Source organism: Mycteria americana, chromosome 2 (genome assembly GCF_035582795.1).
Source record: "Mycteria americana isolate JAX WOST 10 ecotype Jacksonville Zoo and Gardens chromosome 2, USCA_MyAme_1.0, whole genome shotgun sequence".
Lineage (NCBI taxonomy): Eukaryota > Metazoa > Chordata > Aves > Ciconiiformes > Ciconiidae > Mycteria > Mycteria americana.
Genome location: NC_134366.1, coordinates 109,627,671 through 109,640,468, shown reverse-complemented (window position 1 = coordinate 109,640,468; position 12,798 = coordinate 109,627,671). Strand labels below are relative to the sequence as shown.

The 12,798-nt window shown below is 38.0% G+C and overlaps 1 protein-coding gene across 1 annotated transcript in view; it reads right to left on the bottom strand.

Moving 5' to 3' along the window:
• MBP (myelin basic protein) overlaps positions 1–12,798 on the bottom strand; it is a 116,795-nt gene that overhangs the window by 77,663 nt on the left and 26,334 nt on the right. Inside the window, 1 exon segment of the mRNA XM_075494262.1 lies at positions 11,379–11,453. Coding sequence (XP_075350377.1) covers positions 11,379–11,429 — 51 coding nt within the window. The 5' untranslated portion in view covers positions 11,430–11,453.

Genomic DNA, 12,798 nt, shown 5'->3' with positions numbered 1-12,798 from the left:
GAATTAAAAATAATTATCCTAAAAAAAGGATTCTGGAAACCCTAGTGAACCAAAATACTCTCCTCTCAAAATCCCCCCCCCCCCCAACTCTTCTCCTGTAATAGGTAACTCAACAGATACAAGTTCTCTTTGCAAAATCCCAGAGAACCAATCGTCAAAATATGGGTTCCTACTTAAAGTTTTTTCTTCCATTATAACCATACCTCAATACTAACAATGTCGTAACAAGCAAGATGTCCTAACTCAGACCATGAAGTCTTTACTCCTGTTAAGTATCAGGCAATTTTTTCTTTTATGAAAACAAAAACCAGCCAGGAACCATTTCAAGGTTTGAAACTAACCACACTAAATCGTGACTAAGAGAAGTCCAGATGCTCAGAGATGTCCCTGAAGTCCTCATTTTGTTAAAGCCACAAGACCCAACTTGGAAGCACAGCAGCAGAATTGAGAACTCAGCAGGAGACCTGGCCAAGTCTTAGTCAGTGATTGGGACAATTAGCTGGCCATCTGGCTCTGCACGGAAGAAAGCAGCTCTGCACCTGCTCTGCCAGCCCACAGTTCGTAGCCTAATGGGTCAAAGCAAGCTGCTCAGGGCAAAAACCAGAAGAACTTGTCAACTGCCGAGACCAGTGTTCAGAAGCTGGTATCGAAGCCAAGCCCTCCCTGCTCCTGGTGGAGCCATCTCCCTTGTGGGCTCCACGCAAGACATGTTTGGAGAGTCTCCTGTCCCTTATATACAGCAGCAGCAGGCCAAATTAGAAGTAATCAAAGATACACAATGTAGTTGATACAAAGTCTATGTGTCAAGCCCTGTAAGCTTCCAAAATATCACAAATCTTTTATTCTCCCATAATCAGGTGACTCAACAGCTGCAATACAGTGTTATTACAGCATTAACTGAATTATGCTATTGCATTATAAACTCTCTCTGCAAAATCCCAGAGTCGAATCTGATGCCTGAGAGATCTTGGCATCCACTGACAGGGACCTTTTGGCCTCCTTTCCCCCAAGCTCCATAGAACTTTCATTTGTAGATGTTTTTAATCAATCCTTATAGGGCCTATATAAGACCAGACACCAGAGGAAAGGAAAAGGGTGCAAGAGGCAGAAGAGGTATACCAAAGAAATTCCAGAATTGGGTTATGTTCCCTCTCCTCCCAAGAGGATTGCAGGAAAAGAAAACACAAAGCACTGAAGTCAAGAGGAACAAGAGGAAACAATGTCAAAGCTTAATTTTAAATAGGTATTTCACCTACTTTTTCTACTTACCACTACCCTTACTTATAAGGCAAGAAATTAGCTGAAGGAAATATAAAGAAAAAACTCCTCTTAAGAATTATATTTTCTTGAAATATTGAATTGTAGGAAAAAAATCAACATTAAAAGTAATTTGTCAGGTAAACGAATCTGCAAGAATCCTAAGGCTAAATGTTGCAGATCCACATTCTCAGCACCTACAAATCAACATGCTTCATTTAAGTCAATCTGAATGTAATGGATGACAGTGGTTCAGATCCATCTCAAATGAAATATATTGCATACGTTTTCTCTGAACACAGATTCTGAAAGAAACTGAAGATTAGCACCATATCGTAGGATAGGACCTCCTTCTATCAGCAAGTATCCTGCAGCATAAGGCAAGTTATTTCTTTCAGCTGAAAAACCTAAGTTTTAGTCTTCATTATGTACAGCTTTTGACATACAATCTCATGTGAGTGAGCTCCAGAAGTAGCATTGATCGTCCCAAACATACTGAGTTTTCTGTGTAGCAGTGTACCAAAGACAAAACACTTGTTACTTTATGCAGTGGGTCTCCCCTACTGTGAGCTCTGAATCCTTTCCTAGAACACTAAGATATATTTATCTAAACTAGTACTATATATTTGATAAATATATTAAAGATATTTAATTTTTTTAATCAATACATAGTAGTAGTAGTAGTAAGTATTGAAGTATCTTTAATGTATTTTATGAGATATAAACATTCCTGAACTGTTGCAGGCACTGACTTGAGATTCTCAGAGTCTCACATTCACCAACCTTTCATCTGCTAAGTCTCAAAAAACCAGAATTGTCTGGAATTTCAGACGTTGGGTTAAAAAAAAAAAAAGATAAAAAAAGACAGTGATTATTCAGGCTTTATCACTGTGCACCATAAGGCAAGTTTCATCTGCAGTAGAAAGCTCTGGCTCAACGTTAAGAAAACATTTAGCCTGTAGTTCACAGGGAAGATCAGAATGGATAGCCAGGACTCCCCAGGGTGGAAGGCTACTGCTCTTGCCTTTTGAAACTCATATAGTGAGCACATTTGCAGCCATACAGGGATATAAGCAGAGTATCTATACTTGAATATACACTTGCATTTATGTATATATGGGTTTTTAAACATACACTTGTACTTTTTAATATATGGGTGTGTGCATACATACATATATACATGCACACAAGGAATTAAAGTGGGATTTAAAGTTTTTGCACACAGTTCCACTTCACATTGACAAATTTTAGCCATGTTTCCCCAGAAGAATGCAACAGCAATTCTTCCAGTTTCTGCATAAAACAAATTCTTTAACAGCTACAAGGTATAAATGCAAAAAAGCAACACAACTTTATGACAAAACAGTATATAAATGACAATGATAGTTGTCATAAAAATAACAGGAGACAGTTTTGATTTTCTGCTTTCAAATATCGGCAAAGGCACTACTGGATTGCTTTGTAAAGCAACGTACTGTGGTAGGCTGGGATAGTTGCTGAAAGTCATATATCAGCATAAAGAGGGCAAGCTGACTGAAGAAAAAAACGTTTCAAGTGCGTATGTGTTGTCAGAAAAGTGCAAGTTTTCTCTCTTTTTTCCTACGGTGTTCCCACCTTCCTGATCAGACTGCCTGTTAGCTGGCCATCTCTTCACTGTTTCTGAGCATGCAACTGCATTGTTAGCAATCAAGTATTATATCTAATGCCTCAGAAAAATCAAAACACAGCACTGAATTTAGACTGCACCAAAGATGGAGATGCTGGCAGAAAGTAGCGTGCAGAAAGAAACTGGGTATAAGGAGGAGTAGAAGGAAGATAAAGGGAGGAAGGAAGAGGGTGTGTGCAAAAGGCTGGGAAAATGTGCTAGACATATAAGTCAGTTATGACAACAAAACAAACAAATGAAAAAATCACTCAGATTTCAACATAACAGTCTCAGATAGTACCTTTTAATTGAGACATTTCCAGTATATTGGGATTTCCATAGGTCATCTGAAAACCTCAGCACTACCAGACAGTGAATCCAATCCTGAAGCTCTTACACAGAACTGGAATAACTGAGGACCCAAAACCAGTGACTATTGTTTTGATAATAAGTGACTTGTTTAAGGATAGATCTCATCAGTGAGAGACTTGCTAAGATTTCTGGTTCTTGGGTCTTTTCTGTGGCTTTTCAGCTGCACAGAGTTCATGAGCAAGCCAAAGGCCCTCATGCCTCCCTAAATTCATCTTTCAGTTCTAGCTAAGTCCAGCTACACCAACCTGAATGTCACTCTGTGGCAGTATGACAAAAATGCAAGATTTCCATTATTGCCTCTTCTTGATTATAACTGATGCTCAGAAGTCCCCCTAATTATCCAGGGTAAGTGGTATGTATCTTGTGGCTTTCAGCCCTATGCAGATTTTGATATTTTTATGGCCACATCCACGGGATGCTGCACTAAAAGATCAGATTGTTTTTAAGAGTGAACCTTATCTCAGCAATCAAGAATAAAGTCATATTACTCTGCTTAAAAGTTTTTCAATTTCCTTTTGCAAAAACCTTATTTTTTTCTCCAGCAAATGCTACCTAAGTATTTCCATCAACTTAAAGCAGAGGGCATGAGAAAGTTAAGTAAAAAGGAAAAACATTCCGTGACATTTTAGCTCAAAGTGGAAATATCAGTTTTTGAACTGTAGCCACAGACAAGTTAAATTTACTCAGTATACAAATAACTGCAATTACGTAAGAAATTCTTCTTCAGCTTCTGAAGTGCAAAAAGAAGCTACTGTTAAAGCGATAGTTTGTATGGAAAAGGGCTGTTATCTTTTTCCTTCTGATGTCCATTTCACACTTGCTGAATTTACAAATGAGAGCAAGATTCAACTTGCCTTAGAAATGTGGCACTTCTCTTTTCTCATGGCAGAACATTTAGCATCGGACCTGAGCAGAGCTGGGGTTTTGGCTTTGTACTGATGCATAGTGTGAAACCATGTCTCGCAACTAGTTACACTGACCTAGCTGCAGTCAGTTACACTATCAGAAATAAAAGCGTGTGAAACTGAGAATTAAAATAAAACATGGCTGCAGCACTCTTCTTCCCAACTACTGCCCAGGCGCAAAGACAACAGAACTAGCATTAGGGGAAAACAATGAGGACAAACTTCAAAATGCACTTTTACTGGGGTTTAATACTTTAAAGTAAGTGCTACAGGACAGATTTACCAATCACTGTCTTAGATACTGGAGATTCTGCTGTGGTTTGGCCCTGGGTACCCATAGGTAAAGCTTGGCAATCTCTCTAATACGGAGAATGCACTTCACCTTAACTAATTCTACAGATACAACTGCATTCTAAGGTAATACATTACCGCAAAAGTTTTGTTAGGCTCTTCTCAAATATAACTAATGGAAATGCTAGCTTGTTACTTTGACCTACCTCACCCACTTTCAGAGCAGATGATACAACATATCGTCACGTGCCGATGTATGACCACCACAACAGTAAAAGCACAAAAAGGTTTTGTGAAGAAGGAAGAAGATACTGCTCCCTTTCAGGATCTCCATGAACTTACTGCTTCCTCAAGATTGAAGATATAAACAGCTTCACCTTCATTTTTCTGGCATGAAGATGCTAAAGCAGTGAACAACATGTTCTTAGGCTAAAGTATGGGCTGACTCTTATTAGAAAAGCAATCTCAGCAACTGGAACAGTTCACAAAGCGTTCACAAATGGGCAGTGCATTGCGCCCCTGTTCTTCCAACTCCTTGCTAACTTAACTGGTACTGTCATTAAATTCATTTGACAGGACATTTATCTAGTTCTATATCAAAGCTAACAAGAAGGGAACTATAGGAAACTATACCACAACAGCATGGCATCTGAAGCACAAGACCTTGAAAAGTACAGAGTGTACTTCCCTCTTCTTCTAGTCAGTTCTGCAGGCTGAGGGTGGGAGAACAAAGCCCAAGACCCTACCTCCTCCCCAGCCGAAACCACAGCGACTGCGCCTCTTCCTTTTACACCCATGCAAGCTCAACCAGCTCAAGACCTAAATCAAGAAACACCAGTATTTAGCAGTTGTGTGCACAACAGAAAAACATGCTGTCAACTTATGTCATGTAACCTTTATCTACATATTTACTCACGTTTTCACTGAAACTGAGATCTAGTGACATTCTGCCAAGATTATACAATTCAGGCAACTCCTTAAACGCTAGCAGCAGGTGCTGTGGCACTGACCAGAACTTGCTCCTCACTCGCATCTGCCTTGCCTCCCACCTTTAACTCTTCCACCAGTTGCTCTGCACAGAAGCCTCGCTACAGCTTCAGTGGCCTTCACATACACACAACGAAGGGCAACAGGGAAGTGTAAAAGTACTAGCTCTGATCCAGAAACAATTTATCTTCCACACATACTTATGATGAGCTTAGCGTATTTTAGACACTAGGAAGATTAAATATTGTAACTACAATTGACCCTATTAAATTCAGCACCTGAGGAGTTTAATGAACAGTCAACTATTCAAACGCATAACTTGGGCTTAGACACATAAATTGTTCCCTTTATAGCAGAGCTACTTGCCTACTTAAACATTAGACATAGACTTCTAATACCATACTGAATGATGGTCTTAAGGTTAATTTTTGAGGACAGATGTCACAGCTACGGCATACTTGGCATTCTCAGAGGCTTCAAACAGTACAGTCATTTCTGTATCGCTATGATATCATCTCACTAGCTGAAGCACAGGAGTGCCTGAAGGCTCCACTCAAGGTCTCCAAGCACTACTACTAACACAGAATGACACTGCATCTGTCCCAACAAACAATCCAGTTAGACAGTATGAAGGTTAAGAAATTAAATAGGAGGATAGAGCGAGCACAAAAGGATTTGCTCAAGGCCAAATCTAAGTTGCTGGCAGAATTTGAAGAAAACAGACGTCTATCAAATTGAACTGGTCTTGCTTAACCCGACTGCCCAGAACTTCCCTTCACACCCTGGAAAGGGATTTGTCTCTTCCAAAAACAGCACGTCCTTGTACCAGGCACCGGCTTAACCAGACACTGGCTGGTCACGAGAATTTCTGCAGCGTGTAACCTGTAACACTGGTTGGTGAAAATGCTCATCAAATCTGTCACAGAAAACACTGGCACTCTCAACATTTTAAAGGTTTTCTCTATTTTTCCTTTGCCTTCAGAAAGATATTGGCTCGACAGGGAGTGTTTTAATCAATATATCAAATTACAACAAATACACCACTATAGCCCCTGTGCTCTTTATTGCTTTACAGCAAAAGGCAAAACTTTGAGAAAACACACAATTGTACTAGAAAATAAAAACAGTGCTATACAACTTTGCTAGGGGAAAAAAGTGAAAAGGCTGCACTCTGATTAATTTATGTATGGTAATAAGACTATTTATTTAAACGTAATAAAATCAAATGCTACGTTTGATTTTTTTGTTTGTTTGACATTTTTTGTTTGGGTGGGGGTTTTTTTGTTTTTGGGGGGTTTTTTGTTTTGTTTTTCTTTTACAGAAAAGCATATCCCAGACTTTAAAATCCACGTAATCTGTATGTCATATATCTCTCAAACTGTAAGTATTAAAAAATAAACCTCTGTCTTACAAAAATAACACTTCAGAGCAATTAATAACGCAAATAAAATTACTTCGTGTTGTTGGGGTTTTTTTGGTTTTTTGAGTTTTTTTTCTTTTCTTTTCTTGATACTTTATGATGCATACCAAGAGGAAGCACCTGGTAAAAACCACACATACGGCTCAGGTCTGTAAGCAGTGTCAGCCATGAGAGGTAGGGCATCGATGAGATCAGTGTGAAAACCCTTTGGCTTGCAGATCACTGAGCGTCTAGGAGGTGAACAATGCAACTAATGTACAGAGCCAGCCATCTTCAGAATCTCACCTCCCTCGCATCAGGGAGAGCCAGAAAACTTTCTGCCAATGTTATCAGAAGTAAGGCTGTGCAGGGTGCAAATTTCTGAACATTAGCAAGACAACTGGGGGAAAAAGGGGAGAGAAAACAGAATCTCCTCAGAAGCAGTATAGAAACCATCCAATTTATTGATACATGCTTACCATAGCAATTTAGCTTGAACTAGTTATGCTGAGTTCTCCTTAAACACTGAGAACAAGTTAGTTTATTAAAACTATCAAATCAACCACTGCAAAACACGTTATAGAATCTAGATACACAGGGCAATCAAAGGCAAGTTATTTCATAAGTTTACTACACAGCAAGACTTGGTCACTGTTAACAGCTTTTAGTTCAAACAAAACATTAAATTGTAGACTGAGTGCCTTATCATCACTACATCTGTTTTCAATTTTGGCCTGTGAGAAAGCAATATACTGTGGCAATTTACATTTCCTAAAGTTTTTCAGAGTTAGATATCAGAGGTAGCAATTGGTTTTGGTTCCTTAGTGTTTATTTACAGCACACCCCAAGTAGGTCAAGGACATGAAACAGGCAGATGATCCAGTATTTCCAACAACCTAACACATTCCAGGCCTAAGTTTCTTATGCAAGCCCTTTACATAGCAGTGCAGTGGGTTTTGATCTTTTATTATAGGTCACAAGTTTGGTGTCCAGCTCCCCACAGTACTATGTAACCTGAGACACATGGAAACCAGGCTCCATGGACTTGGCGCATGTAGTAGATGCTGTGGAATAGATGGGACAATGACTGAAACCTTCCTTCCAACCCCATCTTCCCAAACAATCAAAGTTGTTAAGGGATAGTTTTGACAGGTACCAAGAAGGTTCAATGATTTTGGGATGGCAATATATGTGCTATGCAGAATTCTCTGAGGGAGAGAATCAAAATGGAGAGTAGCAGAGAACTGCGCTATTGTAACGCTTACAGGCAGCTTTAGTCATTACAAAAGAGCACGTAGCACTTCGTAGCTTAATGGTGCCAAATGAACACAGATCAACTACAACTCCGAATAAGGACCAATAAAACTTCAGTCATCTACTCTTTCTACTCTTCTACATTCAGCTCTCTGAGAACTTAAAGAAACTCAGGGCATGAAGGACAGCCCATTCTTTTGTTATTGTTGTTCTTAGATATATTTATGTAAGTTTAAACCCAAGTATTAATACTAAGAACAAAGTTAAACAAATAAATACTTACTCATTTACTAATGCATTAAGGAGACTGCAAAGTCTAATATCATCCAATGTCAAAAGAAAGAAGATAAATTGATGGGTTCATTAAATAGTTTTTATGTATCTTACAAAACTATAAAAAAAATGCAGGTCCATTAAATACAAGAGAAAGAAATCTGACGGAAATGAGATGGAGTATGTTATTGCTTTGACTAAAATGTGAGGGTTTTGTAAATATTTTCAGCATTATTTAGGTCAAATAGACAACACATTTTTCAAATCATCCAATTAATTTCACAGTATCTCATTATTTATTAAATAATCACTGTAGCTTGGCTTATTTGTAAATCAAGAGAAGAACAATATTTTGAAAGAAGTATCACAGCATGGGAAGCCATCTTGCTGTCTTTTGCATATTTCCCAATTTGAAAGCATCTTGGTGTCGTTAGACATTTGATGAAATAATTGCTTTCCAGATTTCTATTTCTAATTTTGTAATTCAAATACCCAAATTTACTGAAAGTAAAGCAGAGCTAAATGCCAACTCAAAAAACAAACAAACCCAAAAAACCCCCATAGTAATTCCTGTATTACAGGGCATTTATTGGACAACCAAGGGTTACAATCGCTATAGTTTGGTAACAGTCGCTCTAATGTCACTATACATAAAGTAGCTGTCTGGAGAACTGGTCTGTCAGTTCAGGAGCCAGTACAGTGTTTGTACAGCAAATTTGACATCACAGGTTTAAAGCAGCTGCCTAAAATGATGTTGTTCTTTGGTACTGTATTTTTGGGAAAGGAAATATAGTAAACAGCCTGAAGTTACAAGTAATGAATTTTAGAAAGACCCTTAATGAGATGTTGGCCTCTTTCATTACAGTTCTAGTGTTAAGAGCAAGGAAAGGCAGTTTAGCACTTCCACTGTAGTCTCTGCAAGCCTTCAGCAATTGTCTCCCATAGCACACTAGACGACTGGTGGGGAAACAGTTCTAATTTACAGGTATATTGAATAACAAAACAAAAAAAAAAAGCTACTTCAGCTTTAGGAAAAAAAAAAAAAAAAAAAAAAGAAAAGAAGAAATTATGACATACGGTTACTACTGCCAGTAAGAACTTTAATGCTGCCTGTAAGAACTGAATCAAGATTGACTAGTTATGTGGAATACATAGTAGCACCTTAACCATGTTATTTCCTGATTTTAAATCTGTGCCCTTACCATTTCTTGTGAAATGATTACTGTCTTACGTGCATAAAGGGAGATTTTGATCAAGCATTGCTTATTTTAAAGTTTAGGGGTTTGGTGTTTTGGTTTTTTGTCACTCTAGAAGGATGAGTGATGGACAGAAGACATTACTACAGAAATAAGTTCCCCCTTCAAAAATTTTCTAGGTAAATGAATATTATTTTGATTGCAGAATCAAGTCTTCTCCATGAACTAATTAGGAAAAAGAAGGAATTAAAAAAAATTGCGGCAATCCATTTCCTTACAGACCTGTCTTACACACTAAGTGCAAGACTCATGGCCACCTGACTCTTGCTCACCACTGCAAACTTGCACCTATTGCATCGGCTGCTACAGTTTGAAGAATCTTTTCCTTTTTAAGGCCCCATGTGCCCGACAACTCACTCACCTGCCACCCAGATGCATCAGACGCAGGTGATCCCACAGCGCGATAAAAGTTATGATGTGTTTTTCTAACCAAATTTTGCCCTCAAGGACCAAAGCAGGGGATACATGGTGCACAACAGCCTATCGAGCTCTGTATACCTGCCATATCACACCTGCAGGATTTGACACCCTTGGTCAGAACGGATCAAAGTATTTGGCTAAATACATCTGTTTGGTGCATTTGACTTTGCTGGATCTGCACAAAGGAGTTTTCCAGAGGGGAAGTCTACAAGACTGGTCACTACAAGACCACATCTTGGGACTCATACTATTGTCTATACTGAAATTGAAACTTTGGGCCACAAAACCATTTTAAAAAATACTGCACAAACACATATGTAGCCAGTTGTCCTCTCTTCCTGCTGTTTTCTCCCTATTCCTTCCAGCATGCTTATGCATTTTCCTAAAGGAGATGGCAAAAAACTAATAACTGTATGAATTCTAGTTCATATACCTTTTAGGGATAGCTGCTTATCTGCCACAGCAATGCAAAATACCCACATTCCTCCAGATGAAGCACAGAACTATCTGTTTACACCATCTGTCCAATGCAAAGGGCAATAGCTTTATACAGTGTGGGCTCAGGCTGTAAATTGTTATTTTTGGGTGGGGATGGGTGGAGGAAGTTAGCAATAGCTAGCAACAAGAAGCATCTTTTTTTTATATATAGAAAGGTGTATTTTTTAAAAATATGTGTGAATTATCTTCCGGTACAATGTAGAAAAACAAATAAACAAGATATTATCACAAGGCAAACAGAATACCACATTACGTGCAAAACACACAACAGTGTCAGCAGAGGCTTAGAAAGCAAATACTAACTTTTAATGAACATTTTGACAGTTCTCATCTTTTTTTTCTGGGGAGGAGATTTTTAAAGCTGTACCTCCTCAGATTGATAATCTTTTCCTTTAGAATTCTTTTCTTTTATGTGTTTCTATGTAGTTTCTTTCTTATGGATAAAGCCAATGACTGCCCAAATGGAAAGCTGTCAACATGCAGAACATAAGTCAGCTCACTGGCTCTTAAAAAATTTCTGCAATATCATGCTTCTAAGGCTCATTTCATTCATTTCCACCATGACTGAGAAGCTTTTTATCAGCTATGGATCTGACACAGGAAAACATCACATCTCTCATTAAATCCAGCACAGCAAAATCCTGGTTTGGCCACATCTCATAGGACACTCTTTAAAAGAAGGTGGTCATTTTATAGTGACAACTACAAAATAGTAATGGTGAAAGTGATCTGGTAAACACCCTAATGTAAATATATATATATATATTTCATAACATACACATTTCTGAAGTGGCCTTGCCTTTTCAATTTTCTACGCTTACCTTGGTTGACTTCTCAGCACTATGTTCTCGTTTTCCTACATGGTTCCCCATGACGGATCACCAGAACTTCAAATTCTGGAAAGATAAAACCAAAACAGCATTTTTGAAACCAATACATTTATACTGACATACAAATTAAATTTTTCATCTGACATGGAACAAAGAGATAGTTCTCATACAATAAGCATTTTTACAGTCCGAGGTAAGATCTGTGAAAGATCCTAAGAAAAAAAAAATGCTTATCTGGTCTATTTTGCAAATTTAAGCAATACCAGAAAGCTTCCCTGCTTCTAAAAAGACATAAACAGAGCAGGAAAAATAAAGCATTTATTGTGAAATTTGCACATAAAACAGGACTAGATTAGAAATTAGGTAGAGGCCCTGTTTTTCAATATTACATTTACAATACCAAAACAGTGTAATATGTATCAAATGATCTGTAACTACAAACTTCCATAAAATATCAAGTGAGTTCTTTTGAATTCACATTTGCCATCATATAAACAGCAATTACTGAAAAAAAGCACCACACTGAACTGCTAACAATTTGCTGTGGAGGTGAGAATGGATATATGTTCTTTACAGCCCACACTTTCATGACAAGCACATAAGAAAGGAATGCCAACTCTTTGTATTTTCTGGCTCATCCTGTTGTATCTCAGCTTTAACAGACCTTATATAGGTTAAGCCACAACACTCAAATATCAGCTTTTAGAGTACGCTTGTGGTTACACTACATATTTCTTCTCATAGAAGTATGTGTTTGTATAGGATCTTACACACAGCTGCTCCTTTCAGCCAATTTAAATGCAGTGCAAGGTAGCACTTAGAGTTCTGAAACTTAAAACTACATGCAAAAGAAGTTTCAAGTGGACTTTTTCCTCTCAGAATTATGAGCTGAACTTTCAGTAATAAAGTTAAATTTCTGGTGCTAACAGTAACACTTCATTATTCTGCAATAAACAGAGGTATATACTGTAAAACCTCAGCATCAGAAATCCTGGCACAACGCTCTCACTATCAGCGGGCTAAGTTAATTTCATTAAGCATAATCTTATGAAAAGGCTTGGCAGAAAAGGACAACCAGACCTTTGCTGTGATAGAAAATGCATGAAATAAAACAATATGCTACTAACCAGTTACACCCTGTAGAACATCCAAATATAGTTATAACCCCAGCTACATGCACTGATTTCTGTACTACAGGACCCTGCAGATAGAGACTTTAATTACTTCCGACTTTCCATCACAGAAATGTGTACTTTATCAAAAGCAATCTTGTCCTGTATCTCTACTGCAACTTGTGGAGAGACTGATAGATTTATTCCCCCCTAGATTTATTCCCCCCGATAAATTTTCAAATTAGTAAGGGTCTGCAAGTGCTCATTTGACTATTCACTAAATTCCATTCACTCTAAAA